This window comes from Sorex fumeus, unplaced genomic scaffold (genome assembly GCF_029834395.1).
Source record: "Sorex fumeus unplaced genomic scaffold, SorFum_2.1 ptg000115l, whole genome shotgun sequence".
In the NCBI taxonomy this organism is placed as follows: Eukaryota; Metazoa; Chordata; class Mammalia; order Eulipotyphla; family Soricidae; genus Sorex; species Sorex fumeus.
The window spans coordinates 13,973,598-13,987,766 of record NW_026606172.1 but is presented as its reverse complement, the minus strand read 5'-3'; the positions used below and the strand labels follow the sequence as shown (position 1 = coordinate 13,987,766).

Genomic DNA, 14,169 nt, shown 5'->3' with positions numbered 1-14,169 from the left:
AAGTGCCTTTCTGGCTGGAGATATGTGTATCACTCAGTGATATTTAAGCAGTAAAAATCTACAGGAACATGTACTTGGATATATGGGTCTGTAGTTGTAAAGTGAAATCTGTAGAGAAATAGCTATCTATCTCTAATGAGTGCATCATTAGAGGAGTGGCAGGATGATGAGAAACGTACGTCATCTACTGATGGGGCAGACGGCTGAATAAGTCAAGGGTTTCAGAAGAGGCTTCACTCAGAGATTTAACTAGAGATGGGAATCACAGTGTTGCACACATTGTATTAAAAAGTAGACGCAACCTGAATGTCCAAAGTGTGTGTATTTAGCAGGGGTACTTAAATGGAAAAGTGAAATGGAAAAATACATCGTGCAGGGCAATGACTTGCTTAGAAAATTCTGGCTTATCATAAATTCAAGGCAATATAAGACTAGGTAGAGATGAAGGAACTGAAAACATCTTTGCTGAGGTCTTAGCAGTTACTAGTTAAAATGACATTGATCTTTTGTAGCTTCACTCAGTAGTTTCAAAATTTTATAAATATCCTAGTATATACCTTCAGTATAGCAGAGCAATAATTACTTTTTATTTCACATGGGACTGCATTCGCTTTTACTGGTACCCAGGATTATTTTCAGCAACAATCCTGGAAATAAAACTCTTCGTACCTTCAAAGACTGAACTCAGACCTTCCATTCAAAAGGCTAAATTTAGTCAAATAGGATTTTTTTTAAGTGCAAGCGCCCACTGCATTATCTACTGACACATATCAATACTGAGTTCAGACAAGTAACGATGCCCTTAAGCTAGCAGTTGGGTAGGTTAACTAGGAATTCTTTGCTAGTATTGGATTCCATTCATCAAATATTTACTGAAGAAAGCTTTGTGGAATTCACCAAGGCAGCTAAGAAGCTCTGCCCTCAAAAAGCCTTTCATTTCAAGCAGGGGAACAGATAGCAAGAGCAAATGCTGACATGACATAAAAACAGATTTCTGTGCAAGGCAATGGACAGATCTGCATGAAAAGTAAAGAACAGATTTTGGTATTTTATTTGCCATGCCACACAACTGGAGGTAGAGGGGTGAGTGCAAGAGTAAGACTGACAAGTCAGATTTCACTGTGACCCAGTCAGGTAAGAGTGGACTGACCCCCCCTCCTTGCCCCCTTCCCACTTTGTCTAGTACAGCTCTCTGCAACGAGGATGCAGGATGTACCGCTGACTGGAATTGAAATTGAAAAGAGATAAAGGTTTGTTGAGGGTCTGGGAGAGGAGTAGAAAGTAAAGACATGGTTGTGAGTGATTTGAATACTGGGATAGAAAGATTGGATTCTGAACGGGAAAGAATCATACCAGATTTGGTATAAAGAAACATAAGTTAGAGTGGAATAAAAAGGAAAACTGAGAAGAGTGAAGATCAGTTCAAGGAGATGGCAGAATTTCAAGGGATAGGATCTGAGACACAGTTCTTTTATTGAATGGAAACAAAAGAAGTTACTACTCAAAAAATACTTGGGGAATAATTTAATTTGGCAATGGGAGGGGGACAACAGAGAAATTACACAGTGGGAGAGTTAAGTTGATTGAAAATTACAAAGATTTTGTTCCTTGTGATTTTGCCTACTCCCCTGGCTATATTTTTGGACTTTTACACATTTTTGTGTGTCAAATATATAAGGATTAGGAATACTAAGCAACTGAATTGAACAGACTCAACAATGGAGGACAATGAAGGAGTCTGAAAGATCAAGTATAATAACAGAAAAATAATTTCGCTTAGGAGAGTCAGAGTTTTTGCAACTTTACCCTTTTACTTGGGGCTGGAGCAATAGCACAACGGGTAGGGGATTTGTCTTGCAAGCGGTCAACATGCCCCATCCGAGTTCTATTCCTCCACCCCTCTCAGAGAGCCTGGCAAGCTACCCATGACGTATTTGATATGCCAAACACAGTAACAAGTCTCACAATGTTACTGGGCCCGCTGGAGCAAATTGATGAACAACGGGGAGGACAGTAACAGTGACCCTTTTATTTACTTCCACTTCCCAAAATTCAGAAGGGTTCCCTGGGGCTAGGGGAATTTATAACAAACTAGCCTGAGGTTTGTAGTTTGGAGATGATGATAGCCTCTCCAGGAAAAGCTGTAGTTTTGCATTCTGCTGGCTGTGAATGAGTCACAGGGAACTGTAAGAACATCTTTAAGATGTATGAATATAAGATGTATAAGATATAGAAGAGTGCCACCCCACCCTCATTCCCCCAACACACATAGACACAATACCAGCCAGTGGAGACTGTGGCAGAGTCCTTCTCAGCCTTGACCCTCCTTGGTTTTCATTTACGTACTAAAAAAATATCCCCTTGGTGACATTTTGCTGCCATTTTATAGACAAGCAACATCTGCTCATTGTATGTTTCTCAACTGCGCATGCTCTCCATTCTCCCTCATGAATTCAGAAGAATTTCCTGAAAAACTACTAGAACATGTGTAAGTTGTTACATCACTGTATCTCTGCTGGGCATAAAACCATCCTCCTCCTCTCTCTCTCTTTGTAGTTGTTCTCCAGCCTTCCCAGCGTAAGTTATTTTCATTGCCAATAAAGCCTCTCTTTTTCATTTAAATGCTTTTGTGCTTTTTTTTTTTAAGACAACAGAGCATACCCACATAAAATTTTTATCATGGTAGTGTCCAGGAAAAAAGGCTTGACTGACTAATTAAATTTGACAGCCATTAGAATGTATGTAACAGTAAAACCAAATGATGGAATGATGACATGAAGATGGGAATAGTAAAATATCTGTTGTATACCTGCTCCAGATACTTAACGTACATTCTCTCATTTGAATCATCTAACTGTGCTTAAAGCAGGCACAACTGCAGAAAGCTTAAGTCAAATACCTCTTCTGATACAGTACGAGGAGGTTTGCTTTCAGTAGGCTGATGGAAGTAAAACAGCGTAAGCCAGAAAGCAGCCATCTGAGGAGTCAACAAGAAGAGGCAGCAAAAGAGTTCGAAGAGAGGAGAGCATGGAACACAGAAGGGGAAACAAAAGTAAAGAAAAGACAAAAATAAAGTAAGGTTAACGGTAAGGTTAACAGTGAGGAGAATGAAGGGTTGAATGGAAAGGATGAGGCTGGAAAGTCAAGTTAAACTAATATTTTATTGCTAGAAGACATAAGAAATCAAAAAGGCTGGTATGCCAGGAAGAAGATACTAGGCCCCACTTATAATATCAAGAAGAATGGTGAGGAAATAAGTAATTTGTGAGAATTGAAAGAGAATGTCTAGGTATTTCAGAACTAATAGCCTCTAATTGCCTCTCATTTGCTTTGAATGAGACTTACAGTGATATCCTGTGACCTTAATAGGGCAAAGAGATGACTTATATGCTTTCAATCCTCATGAAGTTTCATGGGTTGATACTATTAAAGTTAAATGTCTGGGCATACAACTTCCCCCTTGTCACATATAAAAAGGTTTAACTACTTCCTTGATTTTAGTGGGTTTATTGTTTGAATTAGATAATATCCTCTATTCATAGAATAGTTAACAAGGTTGCAAATTCTAGTTCAATTTACAAAATTCAAGCGATATAAAACAGAATTTGTTACTCACTGAAGAGTACTGAAAAGACATCTCAGAAAACTACATACTCAGATGAGTATACAGACATTATATATTATCTATCCATCTATCTATCTGTATATATATTGCCAAGAGAAATAAAAATAGTATAAACAATATGCTCAACAATGAGAGAAGAGCTAAAATGATACAGTAAGTTTTGTTTAGATTTTTTAGTTCTTGGGTCACACCTGGGAATGCTCAGGGGTCACTCCTGAGGTTACTCCTGGTGGTGCTTGGGGGACCATCTAGGATGCTGGGTATCAAACCTGGATTAGCTGCCTGCAATGCACATGCCCACACTGTTAGACTGCCACTTCAGCCCCAATATACTGGCTTTTTAATTAGTTGAAATGACAGCAGTTTTTGTTATATTTGCCTATGAAAATAATGAACTGGCTTCTATTGCTAACTATAAATACTGGAAAAAAAAAGCCTAACATGCACAACCACAAATTCAAATTATTTAGTAAGTAGGGGTAAAATGGCGCGAATTTAACAATGAAACAAAATAAATGTACCTGAGGTCAACACAAAATAAAAGATTCTGCTGTAGGGATACAAATTATTATGCAGATTTAGTTTCAAAAGGAAGAAGAACATTGTTTTTCACTGGCCAAAGAAATAACTTCATACACAAGGAAAACTAAATGACAAATACACTTGTCATCAAGAAAAAAAGTGACAAGATTAGCAACTCATACATTTAGCACCTAATCTCCATGTGTTTATGAATGCAAATATCATAAGGGGCTGAATATTAATGCACATTACCTTTTGGCCACAGACTCATTGGAATCAATCCAACATGTTGGGCACAGATAGTACTCAATATGTCAATGACCAAGACTTCGAGTGGGTTGATACTGGGATCTGGAAAGGCTCATGTGTCAGTGGAAATTGCTGCCTGTACAAGCATCCTATAAACATCTCTCTGGAATTGAAAGGATTTGATTTGTCAACAAAGAAGGCAGGGGACAGCATACCTCCTGTCTGGTTGGTGCTGCATGTGACCCATCTCCTCTGGACAATCCTGCAACATAGGCTGGAGCTCTTCCTGTGGGGAGGGAGTGAGTGTGGCAGTGGATTGATGGCTGTAAGACACTGCAGCTGGAGAGGACGCTGCACCCCGCACGGGTGGTGTGGGGCCCCTTTCATCATCTTCTTCCTCTAGTTCATCCTGTTGCAAGTACATCCTTGCTGGTGGCACGGGGCATGGCATTTCTTGGTCATAGCTACAACCAATTAGAAGGACACATACATTCATTCCAGGTAGAGTCACATGAACTATTCGTAGGGTGAGGGGATATGAACTTGGAGTTGTTTTTCAAATATGGAAGTTCTGAGCCACATTAAGGCTCATAATTTCATATTTATAAACACTGTGATTGTTACAAATGTTTATGATTAGCTACATACCACCTCCTCACCCCTTTAGGGAATGCAATTTACATGGATATATTATTGGCTTGGAGGACTCATGTAATCAAGAGGTTTACTGAGCAGAATTTAACTTAACATTCCTCAAATGAGTTTGATATATTTTATATTTTATCTCTCTGAATCATGAAGTTCTCTAAAGGGTGAGTCAAAGGTGGTGTTCCAGATGCCCCAAAGATGACATTCTGAACTGTGAGAAAAATGACTCCCAAAAATCTTTTCGAAGTGAGGTCAATAGGGAGATTCAGTCCAATATTACAAACTTTTCCCCTGAAATTTTCATAAATCACTACTTCATCAGTTGGACACAGAATTAAGTAATTGCAATGGTTCTTGAAGAATATAATAAAGCAGCCGAAAATTTGTCCTTTGTAGTCCTTTACTAGAGTGTACTTCTCTTTTCTCCTACCGGAGGACATACAGTTATTGAATGTTATCAGAATGGCAGTGATTTATTATGGTAGCACTGTAGCACTGTCCTCCTGTTATTCATCAATATGCACGAGTGGGCCCATTGTGAGACTTGTTACTGTGTTTGGCATATTGAATACGTCACAGGGAGCTTGCCAGGCTTCGCCGTGCAGGCGAGATACTCTCAGTAGCTTGCTGGGCTCTCCAAGAGGGGCGGAGGAATTGAACCGGGGTAGATCGGGTCGGGTGCATGCAAGGCAAACACTCTACCGCTGTGCTCTCACTCCAGCCATAAAATATTATATATAATATGCAAATAAATTTATATATAAATACATATATATAAATAAATATACATTATGTCAGTAATCTAAGAACTGCAAACGGCATAGTAATTTGTTCAATATCCATACTAGACATCTTATGTTTTCCTTGATTTCTCCTTCTTCACCAAACTCTTCCTCAACTCATCTCTATTTCTAATAATTTTCTGTAATTGGTTTTATCTTTGCTTGTTTTTTGCACCACACCCAGAGATGCCTCAGGAACTCTGAGGTTTTTGCTTAGAGGTCACTCCAGACAATACTCAGGGCATAATGCAGTGCTGGGGATCAAACCCAGGCTTCCAACATGCAAAGCACACAATTCCAGTCTAGCATTATCACTGGAACTCTATGACCGAGTTTTGTTTGTTTGGGTCATATAATGTAGTGCTTGGTATTAGTTGTGGCTCTACACTCCTAGTGGGGCTTAGTAGATCATATGTCGTGGTAGGGATCAAGTCTGTGTTAATTATGAGCAAAAAAAAACTCACCTTACTTGATGTAACTATCTCTCTGGTACCCTATTTTTTGTTTTCAAGTCTGTTCTTCATGCTACTGAAATAAGCTTTTAATTGATCGGTTTGCCTTCACTTTCCTATTTTCCATCCCCACACTGCTTCTAAAATCACTATTAGAATGCACTTCAATCCCAGATCATTCATTTGTTCCAAAGCAATGATTTATGGCTCCCTAACTGTCCAGAAAATAAAATATAAATGCCTCAAAAAGACATTCAAATGTCTATAAATTCTGACTGACTCTTGCCTTCCCAGGTTTCTTGCACACTTTAATATGGATTTTTGCTACTCTTTCAGGAGTCAGATCTCTGGCTTTTTCTAACTCCCACAAACCCCCTTCTCTTGAATGATAACCTTCTCACTTGTCAAGGCCAAGAACTGAAGTCAGCATCCAGGAAAATACCATTCTGGTTACAAACATTCTTTCCTTTGAAGCACAGATGCATTTGCAGCAGTGCTGATTTTTAAAAAGTATTGTGTCTACTTACTTCATTCTAGCTAGATGAGCTAAATTAATCACAACAAACATTAATTAGTAAAGCCTAGAAATTAAAATAGAATCACTTTTATTTGCAGATTCCACATTTCTAAATTAACCTACTCACTGAAATTTATTTGCAACCTCATGGTCAATACCCGTGATTTCTCCTTTCCCAGTGGCCATCCATGGCCATGTACAGAGAAGGTAAAGGAATTGACTCAGCTGAAAAACACGTTCTGTTTTGAGGTCAAATAAAGCAATATACTTCCTCCATGTTTATGATTTTCTGTATAGTACCATGTGGTTCAGTTTAAAAAATAGTATTTTCTTTATTTTAGTTATTTCCTTATTTAAAATATCACACATTCACATACATACACATACACACACACTTGCACACACTGTATTAGTGTTTTTGTTCTGCCTAAAAATGCTCTATTTCTTTCCTTATTTAAAATAACACACACACACACACAAACACACATTGTGTGCAGTGATTTTGTTCTCTCTAAAGCTACTAGTACAAAAAAGCAAAATGTATCTTAAAAGAAAAAAATGTGTATAAAAGGACTTTTATTTAGAGATGGCATATAGTATACTTGGCACTGGATTCAATACCAGTGATCCAACAGCACTTATCAAAAACAGTTATCCTGAAACAAAAACACACAAAATAAAGTTATGTATGGATGAGTTAGCAGAAATGTGAGTAGAGACTTGGAGAAACCTAACCCTGCGTTTCCTCTAGGAGCGATGACTCACTCCGTCTTTGCTAACTGATATTCATGATTTTTCAGTTCCAAGAGAAGTCTTCAAGGTATGCAGAAAATGGCACTGTAGCACTGGCCTCCCGTTGTTCATCGATTTTCTCGAGTGGGCACCAGTAACGTCTCTACTGTGAAACTTATTGTTACTGCTTTTGGCATATTGAATACGTCATAGGTAACTTGCCAGGCTTTGCTGTGCGGGTGGGATACTGTGCTGGGCCCTCTGAAAGGGATGGAGGATCGAATCTGGGTTGGCCACGTGCAAGGCAAATGTCCTACTTGCTGTGCTATTGCTCCAGCCATGCAGAAAATAAAGAAAAAATATATATATACATATATTTTATTTTGGTCATCCTGCAGAGTAATTTAGAGCCTAATGACCTTAGGGTCATAAAGAGATTATAGGCATTAAGGCGCTTGCCTTGCATGCAGCAGACCCCAATTGGTATGAGATATGCTCCCCCAAGGACTGTCAGTCATAACTCCTAAGAAAGCTCTGAGCCCCACCCCCATACAAAAAAATAAGCCTATAGACCTATGGATTCTATTTTATTTAGAGACATGTAATGACAAACTTGAAGTAGGAGTCTCCCTTTATTGATCTAGTTTATCACTATGTAATTGGAGTTTAAGAAGTCACATGCTTCCACTTACGTCTCTTCTTCAATCCCTCTTACCTTTCATCTACTGACATACTGTACTCTTCACTGTTGCTGTGTGGTGGCGGGTGTGCTGGGGGTGGAGGGAGCAGATCTGCCCAGTTCAGACCTCCCTGTTTGGGCGCTTTGGGTGTCCGTGCCCCTTTTTTGTGGCCTTGACTCCCTTCAAAACAAATACAATTCAAGTCTTTTATTTCTAATCTTTAAAGATTTCTATTATTCACAGGTTAATTCTTTTCACAAATAGGCTTTTTTAACTCCTACATAAAGAGATAAGCATAATTTTGTTCATTTTAAACATTGTACGATAAACGATGCCAAATATTTCTGAGATTTTTCCACAATTTAAACTGCAAAAAAGCAATAAAAATCATAAATGAATTTTACAAGTCATATCATTAATAGTAATCTTCTTACAGCAATTAATTGCATTATGGATTATTATCTAAAACAAATGAGCTGTAGACATATTTTCTGAAGTGCCTTTCTGTTATTTAATTGCTGGAACCTAAAATACAATATGATACAGATACAATCTATTAGAGTTCCACTCTTGCATTAAATCACTGGATATACATAATTTGTACTTGTCCATGAAATGTTTTAGGCACAATGGAATTACTAGTTTTTGTCAGAGAAGCAGGTGCAGGTGAAAGTAATTGTTGGAAGAACTAATATAACGAAGAACAAAAGGAATAGAAAAAACTATTTTTCAAAGGGACAGAATTTATAGTCACTTTCTATCAAATGATGACATAGAACAATTACGTTGCCTGGACAGTCTCAGTTGCTTGAAATTACATAAGTGCCCTAGTATTCTGATTTTAGACTTTTCATATTCTTTGTCCTCAGGTAGATATTTTATTTTACCCCTGTGAAAAAGCTCTTGGCTACACAGTGCATAACAAGGCCTTTTTGAGCCTTAGTTTATAAAGTTATGGGGAAAGAGTTGAAGGGGAGTGTCTGTAAAACCACATGCTCTTGCACAACTCTCCTTCTGCACGAAGTGTGGGAAAAGGGATAGGCTGTTATAAATAAAATATGAGTGTCAGGCCTCTCCTTGATTGTCTCAAGTCTTTCTTCTCCCATGCAGGTGTCCTATAAAGGATGCCTGTACATGTCTTGTGAATTCAACTATGCCTAGCACCTTTCTCTTGATTTCTGGACACATATCTACTTTCAAACTCCATGAGTCCTGGGAGACCCAGCATCACCAATCTGTATTACCCTCATATACTTGCTTTGCCCTTGCCCTAATGACTACCAGATTTTACATCTATTTTTTTCACCAATTTTATATCTTTAATAAAAAATACTTGTTGATATCAATGATATGATTAGAAGAGCAAATTTAAATGTTGAAAACAGAGTTTACTGCATATTAATGGAATCATATATCTCCCATTAAGATACAATTTTCCTTCTAACTGGATAAGAATTTATCACAATTTATCATTACTTATGTATCTATAACTAATATGTTAATATAGTTTATATGACTCACTATTCAACTTATGAAAGTAATTTAACAAGATTTTAATTGTTAAAACCAATGAAAAACACATGGTAGACTAAGATTAGATTTTTGGGCTAGGGGTATGCCTAAGCAGTAGGGTTGATGTCCAGAGACAGAGACAGAGAGAGATAGAGAGACAGAGAAGAGGAGAGAGGAAGGAAAGAAAAAGAAAGGAAGGAAAGAAGGAAGGAAGAAAGGAAGGGTGAGAGAAAAAGGAAGAAGAAAGAAACAAAGAGTAAAAGAAAGAGAGATCGGAAAAAAGGAGAAAGAAAGAAGACTTAAAGGAATAGAGAAAGGAAAGAAGAAAGAAAATTCAGGGATAAAAGAAAAAGAAAGGAGAGAAAAAAGATGGAAGGAAGGGAAATAAAAGCAATGTCAGATTCCCCAAAAGCAATGTCTTATTTCTGTTTTTCTTTCATCCAAGTGGGAATACTTTCAATCAGTGTAAAAGCTCAGGCACAGAAGATGCCAAATAATCATGTTTTACTCAAAGGAGCATGCTAAAATGCAAATGCCACATTCATTCCAGAAGAAAGGAACAGATACTGGGCTACAATAGCTAAACATCCCTAGTAACTACTTTAATCCAGTTGTGGTGGCATTTCCATCCTCTCTGAAAAACATACTGGAGTTCAAGATCAATTGGTTTTGTTCTCATTGTGGTGTGACTTGCCACATGTTAGCTCTAATAATGAACAGCCTTTAATTAGAAAAGCAGGACTTAAGTACCAACAAGCCTCCATCTGCAGCCCCCATCAGGAAAACAGCTGGCAAACAGCTGCACCAGCAGGAAGACCACAGGGAAGAGACCCTGGCCGCAGTGTGGCTTTGTAGGCACTTAACAGACTCACACTGCAAAGTTCCTTTCTTAGGTTTTAGAATCAAATAGAGGAATAGCAAGAGAGATTTATAAACTGAGGCAGGGTCTTAAATCTTAGGCTAATATCTTTTAGGCTTTTGATCTGTCCAGGCTCATGCATATAAAATTTTAAGTGCCAGAATAGCCTTGTTTTAAAATGTAACATATTTGGAGAAATGGAGGCCAGGGTGGAGGGAAGGTGCTCATGATGGTGATACTGGTGTTGGAATACAGCATGCCTGTAACAAGCCATCAGGAATGGCTTTGTAAACCACCATGTGTAAATAAAGTGGGAGAAAATGTAACATGGCCGAGTAGCTGTAATTGCAGCAATTTTAGTTGTATTTTCTTGGTGGGGGCTGTGAAAAAAAGGATGTTTCACTTGTCTTGAAAAATGAATTCATGCTTCTGATTTTGCTAAAATTCAGGATTTGTCTGTCTTTGCTTCCAAATGAACAGAAAATAGACCGTTCTTAAGCGGCATTGAAAATGCCCAAGCCTTGAAGATTCAAATGCCATAACGCGATTAGTCATGTATTATGTTTACTTAGTCCATTAGTATTTCATCTGTAATCTTGTAATATGTCTTCCTTGAAAAGAATCTACTTATTTGGTTTCCCCTTACTTACCAGATGTACTACTGCCCCGGTCGGAACTATTATAGGATCCTCCTGTATTCTGATCGTATGATTGGTTGTACGGGATAGTTGGAGGGATCGTGTCATTTGCCCGATAATCTAGACAATTTAAGGTGGGGAAAAATACCATTTATTTTCACTTTTTTTCTCAATCAATAACCAACAATGAGGCTTTTAAAATATCAAGTTAATCACATAGGTGATATGCAAGTTAATCATATAAGAAAGAGTGTTCAGGAAGAAAAATTAAGAGAATGCAAAGCGTTTTTAAAATGTCATCTAAGATTTATGAAAAATAAATTGTTTGCACTTTATATGAATCAGACTAAATTTAGGAATAAGAATTCATCTGAGAAACAATTTCTTCTCTTTAAATTATTTATAAATCAGCGAGGGCAGAAATCAGATTTGCTTGATTTCTTAACTTAGAATAATATAGTAAGAAAATAACGTTAGAAATAATTTAAAATCAGGACAATATCAAGTTAGAATAGCATAAAAATAAAACTTGTCAGTAAGATTATACCTCATACCATAAGAAGACCAAATATCTTAATCTTACTCCAGAAATGCTTCTGCTTTATGGGCAATGGTGAAAATCCAAATGATACACTCAACATTGAAATGCATGACATAAATATCTGTCAGTTTAGTTACACTGCAGGGTCTCTATTAAAGTTTGATATATCAAGTCTGTTTATAAGCAATATGTACAATAAATTAGAGAGATGCTTTTTTTGTGCCAAGGAATGTTGCTGTTTTCCAAAGTCTACACTAAAGTTACATACTTTATGTGGAGGACAATGTAATGATACTTGAATCCCACTGTCTATAAAAACCCTGATCACAGGAACTGTCTTATTCTTCTTTGTCAGCCTTTGTTCTAAACTTACATAAGAGACTTAATAAATATTTATTGAATTGGAATGTTATAACAACCAAATGTGTTCTAAAACTGGAAAAAAAACACTTAATGACCAAACTATGAAGTTCAAGCATGCCACAAGAATGTACTCAAATGAAATAGGTTTTTTTTTTTTTGTACTCTCCAGCTGCAATAAGCTTTCATTTTGGGAAGAAAAGTGGTAGTCTCAACTCAATCCTAAAGAAAATAAATCTATGCCTCTAATTATCTACAATAAAGTGTACCCTGAGATTGAACATTTCTACAAAATTTCCCCAGTCTATTCAAATCAGAGCGATTCCTCATTTTCCTAGAGGTACAACTTTGCAAATCATGCTATTATAGCAGTAGCCTGAAGGAACTGCGAAGAAATCAAATACCTATCTCTTTCAATGGATACCTATTACAATAGAAAAACATTCCCCTCAGGCCTAAAATACTATCTGCAGCTACAAGCTAACACTAAACTCAATTTAATTTAGGATCTATCTTGACAGACATCAATCAGGTCAACCAAAGAAATTAAGGCTCTAAAATAATATACTGCAGTCGCCTTAGAAATAAAATGCTGTTGGAAAAAAAAATACAACAAAGTGTTCACCACTTCTCCGGTTCAAGCTTAATTTAATTATTTTTCTTCAGTTTGATATAAAAACGCCATTCGTTTATGGGGCCATGTAGAAGCAATTATCCTCCATTCTCAAGTGGAAAGAATGGAATCATCTATTTATTTTAAATGTGAGGTATTGTGATGGTTGTACATCTGCCTTATGAATAAAAGATGGTCTGTCCAAAGCAATTCCTCACCTACGATTAAATTTAAATTAATCTCAAAACCATTTGAAAATACTTATATATTATTATAAAATCAATTTTCCAAGGTATTGTTGTGCTAATTAAACTCTTTTGACATTGGACATTTCAGAACCCCAAAGAAGGACCTCAGTAGCAACAAAAAAGAAAGATTTCACTTGCTAGTCCCACCCAAGTTTCGATGGAGCACTGAAGGATGAGGAGACCAATACGGAAAGGGAGGGAAGAAAGGCAACGCTCTTCACCTTTGTTCAGTTTGTTTTGCTCCATGATGTTATACTGAATTGGTGCCACTTCCTGCTTCTGTTGTCCGGGTGGTTTCCAGTGCTTCTCGCCAGAGTCCCCGCTGCCATTGTTCATGTTATTACTGAGGTTTGACTGGATGAGCTGGGTGGTGGCGTAAGGCGTGGGCTGCCCTGATGGATTGACAAAACGCCCATCCTTCAGATTTGGGCTATTGAAGGTTTTCATCTCATTGATTTTGTTACTAAGGTCCACATCACCATAAACAGTTGACTCAGGGAGCATCAGATTTGTTTGTTTGTTATCCAGTTGGTTGTTATAATTTGCTATACAATCAGCTACGTGCAATGAAGAGGAAAAGGAAAAAGTCATTCTGCATGGTTATTCCTTTAAATTTGTTTGTAAGTAGCTTTGTGTATCATGGTAGAATTATTTATGTAAGAAGCAAAGGGGTTTATGTAAGATTGATTCAAAAGGGTCAAGTATTCACGTGTATATCTTCTAGAGAAAGCCAATTGTAAATGGGGATAAGAGAAGATACACAGAATTTATATAGAGGTTAAATCATGTTGAAGCTCTAGTGCTTATGTAGTAAAATAAAAAGTTCTCCCATTAAAGAAAGATACATTTCTTTAACAACACCATTAATAGGAACTGTACTAATATAATCCTTGCCAACTTTAATTTTTTGTTGAGTTATTTACAATTTGAAGGTACTAGTTAGCTATTGAAGCAACAAAATAAAGCATGTAAAGTTGAGAATACTCCCCCCCAAAAAAAGTGGAGAAAAACAAAACTCTGCCCTCAGATCAAAGAATTCAAGCGTCTGGTAATTTATAAAGTAGCTATATTTTTAAAAGATACAAGGAAGAGATAGTACATAATGTTCTGGAGAATTTTAAATTTGCCTCTTGGGGTCAGCCATGTGCAAGTTGAGTATCTCTGTCCTTTAGTATCTTTCAGATTTTTGCT

The 14,169-nt window shown here is 37.2% G+C and overlaps 1 protein-coding gene across 1 annotated transcript in view; it reads right to left on the bottom strand.

Annotated features, from left to right (window-relative positions):
* ROBO1 (roundabout guidance receptor 1) overlaps positions 1-14,169 on the bottom strand; it is an 839,320-nt gene that overhangs the window by 32,364 nt on the left and 792,787 nt on the right. The window contains exons 21-24 of the mRNA XM_056135441.1: positions 13,200-13,535; positions 11,229-11,336; positions 8,244-8,387; positions 4,612-4,867 (exon numbers count right to left, since the gene is read on the bottom strand). Coding sequence (XP_055991416.1) covers positions 4,612-4,867; positions 8,244-8,387; positions 11,229-11,336; positions 13,200-13,535 — 844 coding nt within the window. The remainder of the gene's footprint in view (positions 1-4,611; positions 4,868-8,243; positions 8,388-11,228; positions 11,337-13,199; positions 13,536-14,169) is intronic.